This window comes from Cheilinus undulatus, linkage group 6, assembly GCF_018320785.1.
Source record: "Cheilinus undulatus linkage group 6, ASM1832078v1, whole genome shotgun sequence".
Taxonomy (NCBI): Eukaryota; Metazoa; Chordata; class Actinopteri; order Labriformes; family Labridae; genus Cheilinus; species Cheilinus undulatus.
This window is the reverse complement of record NC_054870.1, coordinates 663059-684635: the sequence shown is the minus strand read 5'-3', so window position 1 is coordinate 684635 and position 21577 is coordinate 663059. Positions and strand designations below refer to the sequence as shown.

The window sequence follows — 21577 nt, the reverse complement described above, 5'->3', positions numbered from 1 at the left end:
CCATGGTAACGACACAGACTGGATTCAACCTCCAGATTAAAGCTGCTTTAGTAACACTCTGCTGCACTGCTAACATGACCATTTAATCATCGTCTGATTTGTATCTTTGACTTTCTCAGCATCACATCCAAAAAAATCTAAAGGGACATCATGTAAGGGACAGAGAGAAGACCACATAATGCTGTCAGCAGCCGATACTTTGGTCTTTTTCTACCATCAGTGATTACTACACAAGTTCAGCTGTTTAAAACTGGCAGCAGCTCACTAACTTTTTGTCATTATACAGTCATCTCCCAGATATTGTTGCACTAACAAATGTTTTTTGGTACACACGTTTATTTCCTTTACGTACATTGGAATAACACAAAAAACAGAAGAAAAAAGTTCAAACTGACATGATTTTAAACAAAACTCAAAAAATGGGCTGGAAAAAAATGACTGGCACCCTCAACTTAACATTTGGTTGCACACCCTTTAGAAAAATAACTGAAACCAATGGCTTCCTATAACCATCAACAAGCTTCTTACACCTCTCAGCTGGAATTTTGGACCTACCTTTATTTTAGATTATTCAGTGGAAAGAGGACACATGGAGAGAGGGGCAAAGAGTCAGATTGTGGGAACATTTTCAAAAAATGATAATGAATTGTATCAGTTTGAACTTTAAATATGTAATCTGTGTGCTGAATATAGGTTTTGAATATAGGTTAAAAAGTTTCATACCATGGTTTTGGTGAATACTCGATTCTGATTGGCTCTGATATCCATTGGTGTCCATTAACATCTGATATATGAACACCGTTCGAACTTCACAAGTCGTTCCAGTCAAAAAATAATTACACTGTTCAAAATGAATGTGCAGCAGCCGTAAGCCGTTACTCTGTTAGGGATAACCATAGCAACCTGAGGCAGTCATATAGGGAGTACAGCACTGCCAGCCTAAGGAGCCTGCAGACCAGCATCAACCGTCACTTAACTGACAAAAATAAAATGACAGACTCCAGGCTTAAGACCAGCAACGTAAGACCCTATTATCCTCTATATTCGATGTACGCCTTGTTTCCAGGCTCACCTTAACACTGAGAGGTGAGTGTTGCAAAGAACTCACTTTCTTCCTATTCTAACTGCTATAAACTACTGTCAGAAGATTCAAATAACATAAACAAAAGAAAAGAAGCCATTATTTCTTTGTAGAGCCAAAGGAAATGCTTCTGATAAACCCGCATGATAGTATCTGATAAATATTGACGTTTCTAACAGAGAATCAGCACCTGCAGGGTGTGGGCAGGTCCGTTTCACGTCTGTGACCTCGTAGTGCTTAAGGGGGAATTATTCTGTTTATTCAAACAGCTGGTCTGCTAAAACTAAGCCTTGGGGGAGGCAACCGTCCGACGTGCCTTCAGGCCTCCACGTTGTCCATTAATCCCTGATAACTGGACACTTTGTCTGGCATTAACCCTTACTTATATATATACACACAACATCCCAATTTTTTTGGAATAGTTTTATTTTTTAACAACAAACTAAATCACTGAGTCTTTACTCACATTGAGTTCCTCTAGACGATCAATTGTGTTCTTAGCGTCCAGGAGTTTGTTGGTCAGTTCCACAATCTCCTGGTCCATTGTCTTTTTGTCCCTTTCCACCTTCCGTAGCTGTTGGAGAAGGAAGAACATGTTACTACATCATCATTGGCCTTAAAGGAGTCTGAGGAGGCAGGAGACGGAGCCTACATTCAGATCATGTGGGAATAAAAATATATAACCCAGGTAGACTTCATGTTTACTCGGTTTGTATTTTTTAATCATTCATGTTTTCATTGTTTTAATTTACTTTTAAAAGTCACACCCTTAAATTCACCCAGGAATTTTCTATAGTATCAAACTAGACTTCATACTTGTGTTACATAACCTTAATCATCTGAGAGCTTTATGTCTGTTTCCCAGATCATTTGAATGCTGCATTAACAAGCAGCACCTACAGATGCAGTATGGGATGTGGGGATGTGGCTGCTGCTGCAAGAAGATCAGTAAGATCCAATGATCTTGATCAAAGCATCAAAGCTGAAAGATGAAATGTTTTTATTTTTTGGTGAAAAAAGCAAGCAGCTAAGGTCACCTTAAAAGCTTAAATTAAGGTATACTTCTGTTAGAAAATCCTGATTTCACTGGTCGTTTAAACAGATCAGGAAATGGTTCTTTACTGCAAGTTATGCTGGAAGTGTCTAAGGACAATATCTGTCATAAGTTTCTGAGATTGCACCCCACACATCATGTAGTCAAAGCTACACCTGGAGGACTAAAGCAGCTCTTTAAATGAAAAAGCTAACATAGAGATCTACACGTGGATGCTGACTGGACGGCAAACAATCACAGGAATGACATGTCCATACGCTGGTGCCACTTTGGAGAGGGGAAACCACGGCTAACAAGTAAGAAGTTATCTCACTACTTAACTGATGTTAGCAAATCTCACCCTGCTGCTGATGGTTACTTATTTAAGCAATTTAATTCATGTGGTCTAAACATCCTGACCTGTCAAAGCGATCAGTTTCATGCTGGCTGTGTCTGAAACTCATACTGCTCTTTGTAAACTCACCAACACAGTGCTGTGGATTTGTCATGTTGTAGAGCTGTTTGGATGTTAAAGAAGCATTAATAAAAAAAATACAATAACAGAAAAGGACATTAAGTGTTTATTTTCCTCATGTCCTCACTTTACAGTCTTCTCTATAGAATTTATTCAACAGTGAGTTTTCAGGAGTGACTAGCATGATCATTTCAGACACAACCACTGCCATATCAAATCAGCATTTCAACATCAGTTTTATCTACCCGCATGAGAAGAAGAAAGCTTAGTTAAACAGGACAAGACAGACAGAGCTAACTCAAGTCTAAATACAGGTGCATCTCAAAAAATATTTTGGAAAAGTTCAATATTTCTGTCAGTTATTTTTGAAAGTGAAAACAGTATATGTTCCTGTAACGAGCTCTAATCAGTGAATTGACTCAAAGCACTGGCAAATGTTTCCTGATCCCAGATTTACTCCGTCTTGCTCTGGGCACATACTGCTAAATGGCAGTTGTCCAGAACTGGCACTGTCCACAAGGAGAGTAAGCCACAGAGGGTACTTGGTGAAAGGACAGGCTGTCCTCAGAGTGCTGTATTATGTGTGTTAGGAAAAAATGCACAAGCAACAGGGATGAGCTCAGTCATCAAACAAAGCAGATTCAAAATGCTGGGGGAGTCTCACGAGGACTGCACTGTGGCTGGAGTCGGAAGAACAAAAGCCTGATGGGTCCGGGAAAAGGACTACAAGTTCCTTGTGTCGAGCCAATCCTGAACCACAGATGTCATCAGCATCTCACCTGAGCTAAAGAGGGAAAGATCAGAGGGGACGACTGCTCGCTGGTCCAAAGTCCTGTTTTCAGATCTAAGTAAATTACATCAAGGCCCTGGAGCCTGGAGGAAGAATCTAAGGTGCCTGAAGTCCAGTTTTTCCAGTCTCCACAGTCAGTGATGGTTTGGAGTCCATGTCATCTGCTGCTGTTGGTCCTCTGGTCTTCAATCAAGTCCAGAGTCCACGTTGCCAGCCGTCTTGTCAGCCGAGATTTTAGAGCCCTTTGTGCTTCGATCTGCAGAGAAGCTTTGTGGAGATCCTGATTTCCTCTCCACTGTCCCACAGTGAAGCCAGAACTACCAGAAACTGGTTTACTGACCCTGGTATTACTGGGTTTGATTGGCCAGCCAACTGGTCTGACCTGACCCCCATAGAGGATCTCTGGAAGATGAGAGACACCAGACTCAATGATCCAAGCCAGCTGAAGGCTGCTATCAGAGCAACCTGGGCTTCATAACACCCCAGCAGGACCGTGGATTGATTGGCTCCATGACATGCCACATTAATGCAGGAGGCAGACTCCTGCAACGCACCGGGTCAGGTAGCTGTAGAAAATGTTCAGCAATGGATAGAAAATATGATTATGCAATTTCACAGGTCATGGGTAAAAAAATTAACAGTGGGGCTGGCAGGTAACCATGAAAGTCCATTCATAACTCAAGACATTCAGAAAGTCTACACTCAACAGTCTCTGGTTGTGGGCTACTAGCTAAGGGCTACTATAGTGGTTTTAACAGAAGCATGTGATGAATGTGTGTTTGTAAGTGTTTACGTGTGTGAGAGAAAGGTGCCACAGTAGGCTTATGTACCACTGCTCATCTGTGTGCACAACATGCTCAAGGCTGTGAATATCAGGAGATAAACAGAACCATCCTTGTTGTTAAGGAATTGTTTTAACCGTAGCTAAAAACTACTGAGAGTGAGTGGCTGCATGTAGCCTTTACATTGTGTTTAATAACGGGTTGGGTCATGCTGTTATTCACAGGTCTGGGCGGATCCAAGTATTAAATGGGGATGATCACAGGTAACAAGTAGGGGCTTGGCTCTGAGCCCTACGGGAGCAGGTAGATGCGGGTTTGCAAAATTGGATATCTATCTAGAGATTCTTTTGTCTTCTGAGATGGCACCACATCAGATTATGCATCACAAATCTTTTCCTGTGTTGGCCAAAGGACTGACAGCATTACAAGTGGGATCCTGACCACTCATTGTTTGCTGCTGTTATGACTCATCTCTATGTATCAAGGAGATGACAGTATGGACTGGCTAACCTTTAAATACAGCTTGAAGTACAAGCATGGCAGCATGTCAAAAAAAAGAGCCCAGTTAGCTAGTTTTGCAAGCATAGCTTTATGTGAACAGAGGATCCCTGAAGGGAAAAAAGAAGAGTGAGGGGAATTGTATAATGATGCTCTGGTTAATGGCGATACGAAGATAGGGGGCCTGTTCTAAATTCCCCAATTAGTAATGCTAAAATGCAGTTTCATTGTTTATTTTTAGTCAGGCATTCTACTGAACAGCCTAGGGTCCTTTCAATATCCTGCAGGCATATTGTTGGGCAGCTGGGGGCCTAGGGTAATATGAGGACCAGCTCGGATGGCAGCTTCTGTATTACCTGCAGAAAACTGCCAGTTTGTTGAATAGAGGTTGCGTTCGTGAAGAAAGTCAGTGTTAATGACCGGAGAAAGTGTCTAAGAAAGTGAAAATGAGAGTTAGATTTCATCCTGTTTGTAATAGTAGCCTCTGTGTGTGTTTACTAGGCTGTTTTCTCCCGCTATCTTTCTAACTATATGCTAATGCTAATCAGCTAGCTCCGTTCTATTATGTGTTGATGAGGGCGTGTTCAAATGCTAACTAAGCTAATTCACAGCAGTTTAGTCTGAAGCATCTTTGTGCTCCATCTCCTGTGCAGTTTGTAGCTTCAGCATTGCGCTGAACATTTAGATATATATTTCCGATGACTTAATAAGCTCCTTGAACTGTAAAAGGGAGAACATTTTTTATATTCTGTACATGTTTATTGTTTTACAGAAACCATCCTCTGTTCTTCATTGGTTGTATCCCCCTTCTGACCCATATAAATGACATAAACAGTTCTCTGTGTACGTCTCTACTCTCTGACTGGAGTCACTGTTGTGGATAGAGTAGATCAGCATCACACATCACATCAAGAAGCTCTTAACTTCTAATAGGACCAGTGCTCTCCTACTGGACGGGTTCATTGTTGACGTCAGGTCAGGGATAATTCTGACCTGCCGATCTTGTCAAACTGTGGTCGTGGGGAATCCTGGATGCATCAGTGATTATGTCACAGTACTAGAGCCTCTGCTTTTCCAAACGTTCAGATTCGGCTCTGACCTTGATGATGGGCAGCAACAACACAATCGGACCAAAGAATGGTCCAGCCTTAAATGAACAGTCTCCCCAGATTGTTTCCATTCCTGTCATATAAATTTTTTTTGATTGGTCTTGTCTTGTGTAATCTTCTCATATTTTAAGAAAATAAAAAACATAAAGAGGCTTTAAATATGTCCGGTTCATGTAATGAATCTAGACAAATAAAAGTTTGCATTTTTGAAATAAACCACAGAAAAAATGATCTTTTCCATGATACCCTGATTTTTGAGATGCCCTTGTACATCATAATCTGTCTGCTGTAACTCATACCATAATATAAAACGTATCAGCACATGGTAACAAGCCTGGCCCTTATCCAACAAAATGAAACCATCTCATGGTCATGAGTTTCAATGTAGAAGTCACATAAAACAAAAAAGAACTCTGTCAAAAATAGAAAAGTTAGACAAAAACTGCTAGAGCTGAGGAAAAACTCCAACAGCAGAGAATGCAACCCTGCTCATATTTCATGTGAAGTTTTGGCCCATTCATAAAATGACCACTTTATCAGATTAATCATAAACGCTGCAAGGGCCGAGTGCTGAAACACTTTGGACTGAAAAGACACCAGAGAAGAAGAAAACTGAGGAGGAGGAGGAGGATAAAGAGATGAAGAGAGGGCGAGGGAGAAGAAAGGAAGGAGGAAGAAAATGAATAAAAACCCAACTGCATGAACCCATGTCTGACTGACAGCAGCCTGATGGGGATGATGATGATGATGATGAAGAAGATGAGTGAATCCATCACAGAGCAGCGTGAGGAAAGAGGAGAAAAAAAGAAAAGCAGAGATGAAGAACAACATCAGACAAAGCAGGACAAACAGAAGCTGTAAAGAAGTGTTATTTTAGTTGTTAGATTTCATCAGATCAGTTTGCAGTGTTTCATAGAGAAGTAAGGATGTTTGTTTAAAAGTAGTGAGATCCAGTTTTACACGATGTAATACTGCAGGAGTGTTTGTTAGAAAGGTGTTGATATTTATGGGAAATCCTGAGATATGTTTTAAGATAAGTTGGGACATACATCTAGAAAAGTCAGAACAAACCATAAAAACACAAGCCTTTTCTGATCAAGGTGAAGTTAGTAGAACTACTTTTGGTAATCTTGAGGTTTAAACACAGTGTCAGGAAGTTAAGATGTGTGGTCACCTCATGTCAGAAAGTTCTGGACCAACCATATGGAGTGGACAGATAAAGGAAACCAACCTGAGGTAAAGATATTCTGACACATACAATTTAGCACTTTGTGGTGAAGCTTAGAATGGGCCCAACCCCACCTGAGCCTGTTTAATACATTTTCTCTGATTGGACCTCTTTGAATTTTAGCTGATTACTCCTGGTTTACACTGTGCTCAAGGAGCAGGCAGGTGGTCCCACTTTTAAACAGCTTTTCACCCTCATCCTACATACAGCCCTCATACAGTCATCACAATAAATGACTGAAAAAAGTGATATAATGCTTAGTAGTGCTGAGAAATTAATCAAGTTCCAATTTCAACCACTATTTTGGCTCTAATTTCATGTCAAAGTGAAAACTGATTTTTACAACATAAAAAAAAATGTAACAAAAACATGTAATGTAAAATAAGTTACTGCATAAATATTCAGCCCCTACGAGTCAGTTTTACTGGTATTCAGAAGGTTTTTATGTTAAAAGCTAAACGGTCCAAGAGGGTGAATGCTTTTAATAGGCACTGTAAATGCTGCAGTGTTTGGTGATGTGCTTCAGCCACGATAGTCATCTATTTGTTTGTTAGTATTACATATTATTATTTTTTACATATTTATGTTTTTCACTTAGTTTCAGCTTGTTTTTTAAGTGCTACTAGAGGTTAAGTTCCATAAATGCATGTGATACAGATGTAAAATCAGTGAGTAATCAGTTTAGTAATTGTGATCTCAATACCAATTAAATAATCATAGTTAGGACTTTGTCAATATTGAACAGCCCTAATGCTTAAAAAAACCCTTGGAAAAGAGTTTAAGACTTCTTCACTGAAGGAACATGATCAGCAGAGCTGGGCAGCACGTCTGTAGATCATTTGTGCAGTGGGTCTGCACTGAGGGAACTTCTTCTAAGGTATTACAAAAAAAAAAAAAAAGACAAAACTCAAGTCTTAGAGGATGCCAGACTTTCCTCAAGCCTGACATAGCCTGGGCCTGAGGGAAGGTGGGCCTGACCCAGCCTTGGACGGCAGGCCACCCTGGGCTGGACTCCGGTTCTGGCAGAGACTCTAACCTCTAATTTGTAGTCATGTCCAGGATGTTGAATACTGAGACTTGTCAAACGGTTTTTGTGTATTAAAGACAGACAAACTGAGGACATAAAACAGATTTACAAGGTCTGAGCTATCACACGTCACTGACAGACTGATGGTGAACTGTTCTTCTGATGGCTGTTAAATCTGTTGATTATTTGATTAATTATGTAATGCATTTGAGAACAATAAATCACAAGTATAGCTATTGTTAAATAAGCTGAATTTTGATTCAAAGAGCATCTGATGGTATTTTAAGCAATGTTTGTCCAGTTCCTTAGAAATTTCTCAGGTATCTGGCTTCCTTCTGTCTGTTTCTCTCTGCTTGCTTCATCTGTAGTGTTGCCACCATAATGCACACCCATCACTATGTCATAATCAAGCTGTTTTCTCCAGCTGGGCTAGAGTGAAGTTCAGCGTGTAAAACTTGGACTAATGTTTCCTTTGATTCTTGGTCTGAGGTTTTTGTGTCAGTAAACTGGCTCACAGTGACTTCTGACCTCCTGATCTATCGCCTGTGGGATCCTTCCTGCTGTCCATCAGCTTCAGTTTTCCACAGATGATCAATAAACCGCCTCAGTGGGTGTTTTCATTTAGTCATTGATCATCTATTGACAGTGGTATCAATATTCCATATACACACAAAGACAAAGCTTTCACTATGCTCACACAAACACTTGCTGTAGAAAATATAAAGCATCAAATATTGATCTGTATCATGCTCTCACTTATTCCCATGAGCAGAGACAGTTCAATGGTGTGTACAGTTAGTTTAAGTGTTTTAAGGTTAGAATTCTGATAACAAAATACCCTGCAGATACACTTGACTATTATTGATATAAATGTGCAATTTATTTATCCTCATTCCACCGTTCTAGTGATTTGCGTTTGTGTCAATAAGAGCTATGCCATTCACATATGAAATACTACTAAGGCACAAGGACATGGACGGGGGGCTTTCCCAGCTTGAAACTGCAACTCTGTGTCTGTTTCTGGCATTTTCTGGCCGCTTTCAGGGCTTGCCGTGAATTCCTGTGAAAAGTTGGAACGTGTGAAGTTCCCTGGAAAGTCACAGGGCCAAGAATTGTTGGGAATCTCTCTTTTCATGCAGTGTTGTGGGCTGGGTCAAAAATAATTTAACCCATAAACACTTTGGTAATAAAGATATCGAAGTAAAATAAAACGGACAAAGCAACTTGCAGGAATAAGAATCTGGAAAATCAATAAGTAGGAAAATGGTTTAGAAATAATATTTTTCTAAAAATGTATAAAAAATACACTATAGTGACTCTGTATTTTTACTCCCACACTAAAACAAAGACAAGGCTTTACTAAAAGCCGTCTGGCAGATTTGACTAAGCTTTAAAACATTAAATAAAGATGACAGACAGATGGATAAATGACAGTCCTATCAATGAAGACAGGTCAAAGAGACCTGGACCAAGCTAACAGGTCAGGACAAGAAAATGAAGGGGCGAGAAATGAAGTTGTAGTGGGAGGAGACCCAGGCGGGTTTTGGCCAGCAATATCCAATGATGTGTTCACATCATAGCAATGTAAAGTTTGCCATGGATCAGAGATTTTAACAGAGATTATTAGTCATGAGAGAAGCGGTTGGTGTTTGTTCTGCACCTGTTCAGTTTCACAGTACTCTGACCTCTATTGTATCACATAATCCTCCTGTCAAAACCACAGATGAGCATGGTTTTGACTGTACTGATCTAAAATGATCCAGGCTTATCCATAGCTTCCAGTCATGTGATCGATGTAGAGCTAGAGGCCACCACTGACCACCGCTGCACAGAGTATTTTACTCTCCTTCTCCTTAAAAGGAACCCTGCATGATCAGACAAATTTATCTTGTTGGATAAATATTTGTATCTCTCTTATGTATACTGAACTAAAAAACTCACTAGATATTTGCATTTTGAGTAATTTTGAGTTTATAAACTCAACAGGAGGCCGCCATGTTTTGGTCCGTGCCGGTAGTGTGACATCACGGTTCCGCAGCACTCCTCACCGTTCGTCTGCAGTAACCGCTGTTTCAGACGGTTTTTCTGCTTGCAGCTGTCGCTGCCTTAACAACTGTCATACCAGACACAAGTTTGCTGCGTGTTGGTTTTGTGTCCCTGCTGTCAAAGCTCTGTCATTCCTCCTAAGTTTCACCTCAATAAAATGTAAGGTTACGTATGTAACCATGGTTCTATGAATCCTGGATGACCGCCAGAGTGCCCATAGACCGCCAGAGCGCCCATGTGTTACCCAGTGCTTCAAGCACTGGATAACACATCGCGCATGCGCAGGTCGAGTAGCTACAGTCATGGACAAAAATGTTGGCACCCCTGGAATTTTTCCAGAAAATACATCATTTCTCCCAGAAATTGTTGCAATCAACAAATGTTTCGGTATACATGTGTTTATTTCCTTTATGTGCATTGGAACAACACAAAAAATCTGAAGGAAAAAGACAACATTGACATAATTTTACACAAAACTCAAAAAATGGGCCGGACAAAATTGTTGGCACCCTCACCTTAATATTTGGTTGCACATCCTTGGGAAATAATAACTGAAACCAATCGCTTCCTAAAACAAAACAAGCTTCTTACACCTCTCAACTGGAATTTTGGACCAGTCTTCTTTTGCAAACTGCTCCAGGTCTCTCAGATTTGAAGGGTTCTTTCTTGCAACAGCAGTTCTGAGATCTCTCCATAGGTTTTCAATGGGATTTAGATCTGGACTCATTGCTGGCCACTTCAGAACTCTCCAGCGCTTTGTCTCCAACCATTTCTTAGTGCTTTTTGAAGTATGTTTGGGGTCATTGTCCTGCTGGAACACCCATGACCTTTGACGCAGACCCAACTTTCTGACACTAGGCCCTACATTGCGGCCCAAAATTTTTTGATAGTCTCCAGATTTCATGATTCCTTGCAGACAGTCAAGGCACCCAGTGCTTTTTTATGTCTCTTTGTCAGCAGTGGGGTTCTCCTGGGTCTCCTGCCATAGCGCTTCATCTCATTCAGATGACCACCTATGGTTCGAGCTGACACTTTTGCACCCTGAGTCTGCAGGACAGCCTGAATTTGTGTGGAAGTTGACTGAGGATGTTTATCCACCATTCCAACTATCCTGCGTTGCATTCTTTTGTCAATTTATCTCTTTTGTCCACGTCCAGGGAGATTAGCCACAGTTCCATGGTTATAAACTTCCTGATTATATTACGCACAGCAGACAAAGGAATTTCTAAATCTCTGCAGATGGTCTTGAAACCTTGAGATTGTTCATATTTTTCCACAATTTTGCTTCTCAAGTCCTCAGACAATTCTGGGCTCTTCTTTCTCTTCTCCAAACTTGGTGTGACACACACAGACACACAACACAAAGGTTGAGTCAACTTTTAGACATTCTAACTGGCTTCAGGTGTGATTTCTAGATTGCCAGCACCTGTTACTTGGCACAGGTGAGCTTAAATGAGCATCACAGGCTAGAAATAAAATGATTTACCCACAGTTTTAAAAAGGTGCAAACAATTTTGTCTGGCCCATTTTTTGAGTTTTGTGTAAAATTATGTCAATTTTGGCTTTTTTCTTTGATTTTTTTCTATTGCTCTAATGCACATAAAGGCAATGAACATGTGTATGCCAAAAACATTTGTAACTGCAACAATTTCTGGGAGAAATGGTGTATTTTCTAGAAAAATTCCAGGGGTGCCAACATTTTCATCCATAACTGTATACCAACAAAGTCACATGTGACACCTGCTGACCCAGACAGCCTATATCTTCTGGTGTCATTGGGGAATCAGTTCCAACGGGATCTTCTCACGAGCTCACAAGGATTCCGAGTGGCTGAGTGCTCTGGCGGTCATCCAGCATTCATAGAACCATGGTTACATACGTAATCTTATATTCTATTTCATCCTTCCTGACTGCCAGAGGCGGTGCTTCAAGCACTGGATGACCTATACCCGACATGGTCATGAGGAATCCAATACGTACCACTTACTGCGTCGAAGCAGCAGAGTCTGGTAAAAGGATCACCCCCAGGGGATGGGGGCTGGGGATGTTCACTTCGTAGAACCTTGTGAATGTGTTTGGGTTGCCCAAGAGGCTGCATCACAAATGGCCTCCAGGGATACTCCTCTCATGGCCACCCATGACGTGGATATACCCCTCGTGGAGTAGCACCATACTCCAGATGGCAGTGGGTGACCATCTGCCTGATATGCCTCGTTAATAACATCTACAATCCAGTGGGCCAAGCATTGTTTGGAGACAGCACTATGTCTTTTAGGACCACTATGACAGACAAACAGTTGGTCCGATGTACACATGTTCGCTGTGCTAATAATATATAACTTCAAGGCACGAACCGGGCACAGCAATGCTGGCCTGTTATTATCTTCCCCTGGTGGGGAATCGAAACGCGCAAGGTGAATGGGTTTATCAAGGTTTGACTATGACAACAGCCTGGGCAGAAAAGCTGCATGTGGCCACAAGGTGACCCCATGGTCATCTGGGTGCCACCTCAGACATGTAGGGTTGACAGACAAGGCGTGGAGCTCACCAACATGCTTTGCTGTAGTAATAGCAAGGAGGACGGCCGTCTTCGCCGATAACCACCTCAAGCGGGTAGATGAGGCTCTGGCATTCAGGACTGTCTTACGGACAGAAGCTGAGCAGCGTGTCAGCATTGGGTTGAGCCCTGCAGTGGCCAGACCCACAGCTGAAGGCGTTGAGGGTTGGGATGCCAAATCTGACCCCCCATCTGTGACAGGAGATCCTGCCTGTCTGGGAGGCGCCATGGTGGGCTGTGACAGAGTCTGTGCAGTAGTGGGAACCATGATCTCTCTCTGGCCAGAAGGGGGCCACCAGGAGCACCCTGTGGCCCTCCATGAGAACCCTGTGTAGCACCGCCTGAATCAGAGGGAGTGGAGGAAAGGCATACAGGAGACCCCTTGGCCAATCATTTGCCAGGGCGTCCTGCCCCAGAGCACTGGACTCTTCCCTGCAAGAAAACCAGAGGGGGCAATGAGTTGTGGCTTCTGAGGCAAACAGATCTACCTCTGCCTTGCCGAAGAGACCCCAGACGATGAGCACCACCTGTGGGTGAAGACGACACTCCCCTGGGGAAGGCTTGTCTCGTGACAGGAAGTCTGCAACCTGGTTTCGCTTTCCAGGCAAGTACATCGCCCTTAGGCTGGCTAGGTGTGGGGCTGCCCAAGTCAGGAGGTCCTGAGTCACCCGCAGTAAGCGTGCGGACCTGGTGCCCCCTTGATGGTTTATGTGCGATACTGCTGTGACATTGTCTAGGACAAGCTTCCCCTTGAGGAATGGCAGAAAGTGTCTTAATACCAGATGCACAGCCTGCAGCTCAAGCATATTGACATGGTCTGAACAGGCTTGAACAGGCCACTGTCCCTGAGCTGTTCGGTTTTGCCAAACTGCACCCCAGCCTGTGAGGGAGCCCATAGAGTCCTCCTCGGAACCCCGCCCAGAGCTGTGGGTTGAGGAACGGGAGCCAGCAAGAGACGCCTGAGAAGGGATGTCATGGGAGAATAAATCCCCTCCACACTCCCTGAACTCTGTGGCAGATGCTGCCATTGAGAGGATATCGTCCTCTAGAATCAGATGGGCCTCTGAAGTAGTGGGTGAGACCACATCACTCTTGCTCGTCTCAGCCTGGAGGGATAAAAAAACAGCCTTCATCTGCTGAAGCTCTGCAGATAACTGGTCCATCTTAGAAACAAGTTTGGACTCCTTGGCCTTCTTCCTGGAAGAGGAGCCGCTGCCTTCTGCAGCCCGATGTTTCGACCGAACAGATTAGGGTGGGGTCACCTTTTGAGCTGGGGTCAACTGTGGAGGAGATAACTGGTCTGGTGAAGCTACAAGACCCAGGAGTTGCTCCACCTCAGCCAGCCTGGCAGCCCTCACTCCCCTAGGCAGGTAGCTGCAGTTCATGCAGGGATCCTCAGACAAGCCCTCCCTCAAATGCTCGAGTCTGAGGCAGGAGGGACAAAGATCATGGCCATCTTCGGGCTGCATAGTAGCCATACAAGCAGTACAGCAATGACTGCCCAACATCATGGTAGTTGTCAGCATAAGCAGAGAACTCACCAAGCAGGGAGAGAGGAAGCGTGAGCACTGCTTTCACCAACTGGTTTTAAGGGGCGAATTCTCCAATAAAGGGGTAGTCAGATGCTAGTAGTTGGCTATGGCGAAAGCGCTAGCTGACTATGCCACAATTACTAGAGGTGCCAATGCTGGGAGTGGGAGTGAAAACACTGCCTTCACCAGTCAAGGGCGTTACTAAATCCCAGTTAGCAATTATTTATTGCAATATAAATGGAGTAGGCTTCAGCTGAAAACATTACTGCCACTGAAGAAAAAACGGTCATAATTAAGGCTGGAAGGGAACCGAAACGCTGCCTTAGCGAATGAGGGTATATTCAGGAAAAATCAAAATTACAATTATTACAAAATAGGGTTGGCTTAAGCGAAAACACTATTGCCACTCAAAGAAAATAGGCTATGTCATAAGTAAAGCTGGACTTAGAGCGAAGATGCTTGCTTCCAATTCAAAAATACATGTAAATCAGTTATAATTGTTACAAATGGAGCTGGCTTCAGCGAAAACACTATGCCACTCAAAGAAAATATGTCAAAAGTAAAGCTGGACTTAAAGCGAAAACGCTTTCTTCCAATTCAAGGGTGTACAGAAAATCAGTTTTGATTGTTTCAAAATAGAGTTGGCTTCAGTGAACACACTATTTGCCACTCAAAGAAAATATGTTAAGAGTAACACTGGGATGTGTGCGGAAACACCGCACTTACCGCAACTGGAAGCTGTGTGCTAGCATTGACCTAGCTGGACACACACCTATGGATGAATAAACACTGCTTACGCCTGTGTTGGGAGCGGGTGCTGACGCACTGCCCTCACCGAAAAAAGGGTACACAACAGAAATACCAGCAGCCACCGGGTTAAGGTGCTACCACAGCTAACATGGCTTGATAGCCCAAACACAAAACGCTGGAAAATATCCAGGATAATCAATTGAAAAATGCTGCTAATAACCGCAGCACGGTGCAACCGGGTTGCTACCTCTATAGCAAAGCTATTGTGTTAGCTCAGCGGACACGCTTCGCCTAACACCACGATAAACATAAACACGACGCAGCTCCGACTACAACGGTCACAGGGCTCCCAGCGACAGCTGCTTCAAATAGCTACTTCTTAATCTGACATCTGCGAGCGAGAAGATGTGAAGGAACTGATTCCCTGTTGACACCGGAAGATATAGGCTGTCCGGGTCAGCAGGTGTCACATGTGACTTTGTTGGTATAGCTACTCGACCTGCGGAAGTGCGATGTGTTATCCAGTGCTTGAAGCACCGCCTCTGGCGGTCAGGAAGGATGAAATAGAACTCCCTACAAGTGCCTGGATTCAGTGTATAGTGGAAGCATGTCGGGAACTTTTCAAAATAAATGCAGTATGTACATACAAAGGGAGTATCTCCAAAGAAATTGGACTTTTACTTTGAAAAGTGTAAACTGGAGGTACTTCCGTACTGTGTTTACTTTTACCTGAACTGTGTGGAAACAGAAAGCTTCATGAAGAGTCGACGTTTGGGGAACGACTTTATCAAACAGACACATTTTAGCTCGCGGCCTTCATCTGGATCATCAAGAAACAGATTTCAAACATATTCTACCCATGTAGACGTAAATATTTATTACAACAAGGTAAATGTGGTTCTGTATTCAGCACTTTCCTGTCTAGATGGACAGATAACTGCTCAAGGTGCAAATAAAAAAAAAAGAAGAGACCTCAAATTTTAGAATTCTCCGTGTCTGAGATGTACAGCCTCTCTGAGAAGCAGCCCAAACACTGACTGCCAGTCTGAAACAGCGGTTACTGCAGACGAACGGTGAGGAGTGCTGCAGAACTGTGACGTCACACTGCCAGCGCGGACCAAATCATGGCAGCCTCCTGGTGAGCTTATACACTCAAATTACTCAAAATGCAGATATCTAGTGAGTTTTTTAGTTCAGTATACATACAAGAAATACAAAAACCTATCAAACAAGATGAACTTGTCTGATCATGCAGGGTTCCTTTTAAACAAAGCATTTTAACCAGAGAGATGTGAATTTAAACAGCAAGTTTTTGTCATTTTGGACCTTAAAGGCTCCTGGGACACCATTAAATCGCTAAAATCATAAAAGTCTAAGCTTGAACTTTAGTGATGATTACACACCAGCATGTCTACAGCAGAGGAGAATCGTCCTTATAATGTGCCCTACCTGGACTCTGTCCCTCTTAGTGGCTCTGAGAGGGTCCAAGAACAAAATAAACAGTCAGATAACAGACATAGGGAATGTCTGATGGAACATTCTCTTGATCTTCTTTCACTTCCCTGGCTCTGTGGAGCATATTTGCTTGTTTTACCACAGAGACAAAACTATTTGGCTCAAAGTTGCTCATCAATACAAAGCGTCATACGCCAGTTTCTCTACTTTCAACAATAATGTGTTGGATGTCACAAGAAGAAACCGAAATTGATAGGGCATAGAATTAAATACTTAGTGGATCCAGTGTGGACAGCCAGCATGCGGTGCTGTTGATGTCTGATGCTTGAATGCTGTTAGGACAAGGGGTGACAGCACAACAAAGACGAAAGTCTGCATGAGTCTGAGCAGTTTTAAACGTTTATGATGAGTGTGGGTTAATCATGCTGCTGTTTGGCATGTAAAGGGTAAAACATTCTTCAGCACCAAAGCATAGCTGAGGGTTCATAGCTAACATTAGCTGGTTCTTACTCAATGATCTTTTCAGGATCAATAGATAAGAGAAGTCTGTTTGGCACCACTGTACTATTCCCCTAAAGCAGGGGTTCCCCAAAATAAGAGCTTGGGCCCCCACTGTACCTGAGGGTGGGTGAAGCATACAGCCATTACTGTGACTGGAGCAGAAATCTCCCCAAATGACCATCTTTTATCTTGTTTTACATTTAACTAATTTTAATGCATATATATTTATATATATATATACAGAGCGAGAGAGAGAGAGAGATTTTTTTTTTTTACAAAAATAGGTCAAATAAACCATTTGAAATCATTTTAAAATATTCTTTATTTTTTGGAAGGCATCTGGCAACTCCCTCTCAGTGTCTCACGGCTACCAAGGGGGTCCTGACCCCAAGGTTGAGAACCATTGCCCTAAAGGAACAGCAGAGCTTCTGACAGAATCTGCTTTTTGCTCATTTCTAGTTTTCTTTTTCTCTGACAGTGTTCTGTAGAAGTATGACTGGACTTTAGAGTCTAGGTGGACAACTTTATTTCATTCAACAAAGTGAAAAAAACCAAAACCTTCAACATCTCGATGGTATACAGGGGCAGGAAGCTTTTCTTGTCTGCACAGAGGCAGCTCCATGAAACTCATGGAGCTTTGTAGCATAATCCCAGCTTTTATCGTTACACATCTGTTAAGCAACTACAGGCTCTGAAAACACCCATATTCACTTCACTCCAGAAGTATTGGAGCAGTGAGGCCAGTTCCTCTATTTCTGCTGTAGACTAAAAAACATTTGGGTTTGACACAAAAAGATGAATTTGAGACAGGAGATCAACATTTCAGCTCTTATGTCCAGGTATTCACATCTGGATCTGACTCTAAACTTAGGAGAAAGCTTTATTTGTAATGGAACACCACATTTTTAGGTGAGCAAAAGTATTGGAGCAGATGAACTTTAAATAGATTAAAGTGAATCAGACTTAAAGGGACTCTATGCAAGATTTAGAAAAATGTCAGTGTTAGCGACACCGCCGGCCATTAAGCAAACTACAACAATGTGTTGCTCGTCCACTCCTTTCTCATGAACAAGCCTGCACTTTATCAGCTGATACACACGCAGACCAAGGTGATTTACCAGCATCATGTATACAAAGGAGGTAAGTAACTTTGAGTTGTTGAAGCCACAGGGCTAACATTGCTTAGCTCTGATAATGGTGCCTCGATCAAGGATATCAGTTGGCTGAAATTATGTTTTGAAGATATTTTACGAACTAAGTATCAGAACATAAACTCAGTAAGTCCAGTGCCAGGAAGCAAGAAAAAGATGCAGCATTATCCGGAAAACACTAAATGAGCAAAGTGACATTCTCATTGTTTGGATAGCATCTTCGTAAGCAAGCTAACGCGATATAGCATATGGTTAGTAGAACACAAGACACTACATCGTATTTCATGGTCCGGAGTGATGTGTTACCTTTTCAACAGAAAGACGGCCATCTCTGGATCGGTATTTTTCCGAAGCGCCAAGTGAAGCTCCCTCTATTTATTCATTCTCAAATGCTCCACAGATATTTGTCATCGATTTCCCCCTGCGTTGGTCACACTTTCTTTTAGCTTGACGAGCTTCAGCAGATAAAACTATCTTAGTTTTTTTATGTTTTCGCTGAGTTTGTGTCGTTTACTCATGGAAGCAGCCTTCGTTCTGTTTCTCTCTCTCTCTTTTCCATTCAACACACTGTTGTCAGGTATAAATAGAGCAAGGGGGTGCACGCATTACGTAGTACCCAACGTCACTTCCGTTGAGATTTCGCGGAAAATTCGGCCCAAGTTCTTAACAGAGAAATGACTCCACAGGCTTAAAGAGGCAAACAAGGAAGACATAAAGAGCCTCATTCTTCACATCGGGATAAAGTGCACACCATTATATACTCAAAAGTGAGAAATTTTAAAGCAAAAATCTTACATAGAGCCCCTTTAATATTTAGTTGGAAATCCTTTTCTTGCAGTAACTGCATCAATCCTGTGACCCACTGACATCACCAGACCAGCATTCTTCTTCTGTGGGGCCTTTCCAGACTTTCACCGCAGCCTATTTTAGTTTTTGTTTGTTTTGGGGGTTTCTCCCTTCAGTCTCCTCTTTAGTAGCTAAAATGCTCTATAGGGTTCAAGTCTGGAGATTTTGATGTGGTCAGTCTAAAACCTTCCACTTCTTGCCCCTGATGAACTCCTATGTTGTTCTGCCAGTGTATGTTGGGTCATTATCTTGCTGCATGATGAAGGAGGAAGGATCATCAGTTTGGTTTCATCTCTCTTTAAATTGGCAGACAAAATGTTTCTGGAGACATCTGAGTTCATTTCAGCTTCCATCATGTGTTACATCATCAATGAAGATTAATGAGCCCATCTGAGAGGAAGACATGCAACCCAAGCAGTGACTTCACTCTTGTCCTCTGGAGGTTGTTGTTGATGTCACTAACAGTTGATGGTGATACCTTCACTCCTGTCCTCTGGAGGTTGTTGTTGATGTCACTAACAGTAGATGGTGATACCTTCACTCCTGTCCTCTGGAGGTTGTTGTTGATGTCACTAACAGTAGATGGTGATACCTTCACTCCTGTCCTCTGGAGGTTGTTGTTGATGTCACTAACAGTTGATGGTGATACCTTCACTCCTGTCCTCTGGAGGTTGTTGTTGATGTCACTAACAGTAGATGGTGATACCTTCACTCCTGTCCTCTGGAGGTTGTTGTTGATGTCACTAACAGTAGATGGTGATACCTTCACTCCTGTCCTCTGGAGGTTGTTGTTGATGTCAATAACAGTTGATGGTGATACCTTCACTCCTGTCCTCTGGAGGTTGTTGTTGATGTCACTAACAGTAGATGGTGATACCTTCACTCCTGTCCTCTGGAGGTTGTTGTTGATGTCAATAACAGTTGATGGTGATACCTTCACTCCTGTCCTCTGGAGGTTGTTGTTGATGTCAATAACAGTAGATGGTGATACCTTCACTCCTGTCCTCTGGAGGTTGTTGGTGATGTCAATAACAGTAGATGGTGATACCTTCACTCCTGTCCTCTGGAGGTTGTTGGTGATGTCAATAACAGTAGATGGTGATACCTTCACTCCTGTCCTCTGGAGGTTGTTGTTGATGTCAATAACAGTTGATGGTGATACCTTCACTCCTGTCCTCTGGAGGTTGTTGTTGATGTCAATAACAGTTGATGGTGATACCTTCACTCCTGTCCTCTGGAGGTTGTTGTTGATGTCAATAACAGTTGATGGTGATACCTTCACTCCTGTCCTCTGGAGGTTGTTGTTGATGTCAATAACAGTAGATGGTGATACCTTCACTCCTGTCCTCTGGAGGTTGTTGTTGATGTCAATAACAGTTGATGGTGATACCTTCACTCCTGTCCTCTGGAGGTTGTTGTTGATGTCAATAACAGTTGATGGTGATACCTTCACTCCTGTCCTCTGGAGGTTGTTGTTGATGTCAATAACAGTTGATGGTGATACCTTCACTCCTGTCCTCTGGAGGTTGTTGTTGATGTCAATAACAGTTGATGGTGATACCTTCACTCCTGTCCTCTGGAGGTTGTTGTTGATGTCAATAACAGTTGATGGTGATACCTTCACTCCTGTCCTCTGGAGGTTGTTGTTGATGTCACTAACAGTAGATGGTGATACCTTCACTCCTGTCCTCTGGAGGTTGTTGTTGATGTCACTAACAGTAGATGGTGATACCTTCACTCCTGTCCTCTGGAGGTTGTTGTTGATGTCAATAACAGTTGATGGTGATACCTTCACTCCTGTCCTCTGGAAGTCCTTACTGATGTCACTAACAGTACACCGCATTCCACATTATTATGCAAATGATATTTTTCTCTGATTTTCCTAAAATATTAATGCAAATGACAGAATATCTTTCAAGTCTTCAGCCATTAGAGCATAATTCAAATGTTTTTGAACAAACTTCATAATGACAAAAATTATTAAAAAATAAATAAAAACCTCAAAATGCACTATTCTACATTATTAAGCACAACAGCTATTTAAAAGATTTTATAGGTTGTAAAGAACTGAAAATGGTCATTTGTAGAAATTGCAGCATCAGGGGGTCATATTTACTGAAATCAAAGCTATTTCAATCAAAAACGTCTTAACAGGACAAGTTCCATGTTAACATAGGAGCCCTTCTTTGATATCACCTTCACTATTCTTGCATCCATTGAACTTGTGAGTTTTTGGAGAGTTTCTGCTAGAATATTTTTGAAGGATGTCAGAATATCCTCCCAGAGCTGCTGTTTTGATGTGAACTGCCTCCCACCCTCATAGATCTTTAGCTTGAGGATGCTCCAAAGGTTCTCAGTACGGTTAAAGGTCAGGGGAGGATGGGGGCCACACCATGAGTTTCTCTCCTTTTATGCCCATAGCAGCCAATGACACAGAGGGATTCTTTGCAGCATGAGATGGAGCATTGTCATGCTTGAAGAAAATTTTGCTACAGAAGGCACGATTCTCTTTTTGTACCATGGAAGAAAGTGGTCAGTCAGAAACTCTATATACTTTGCCAAGGTCATTTTCACACCTTCAGGGACCCTAAAGGGGCCTACCAGCTCTCTCCTCATGATTCCGGCCAAAACATGACTCCGCCTCCTCCTTGGTGACGTCCTGGCCTCATTGGGACATGGTGCCCATCCACCAACCATCCACTACTCCTCCATCTGG

At 42.4% G+C, this 21577-nt stretch overlaps 1 protein-coding gene across 2 annotated transcripts in view; it reads right to left on the bottom strand.

Moving 5' to 3' along the window:
- tjap1 (tight junction associated protein 1 (peripheral)) overlaps positions 1-21577 on the bottom strand; it is a 125664-nt gene that overhangs the window by 18021 nt on the left and 86066 nt on the right. For both annotated transcript variants that reach the window (XM_041789984.1, XM_041789983.1), the window contains exon 8: positions 1548-1655. In XM_041789984.1, coding sequence (XP_041645918.1) covers positions 1548-1655 — 108 coding nt within the window. The remainder of the gene's footprint in view (positions 1-1547; positions 1656-21577) is intronic.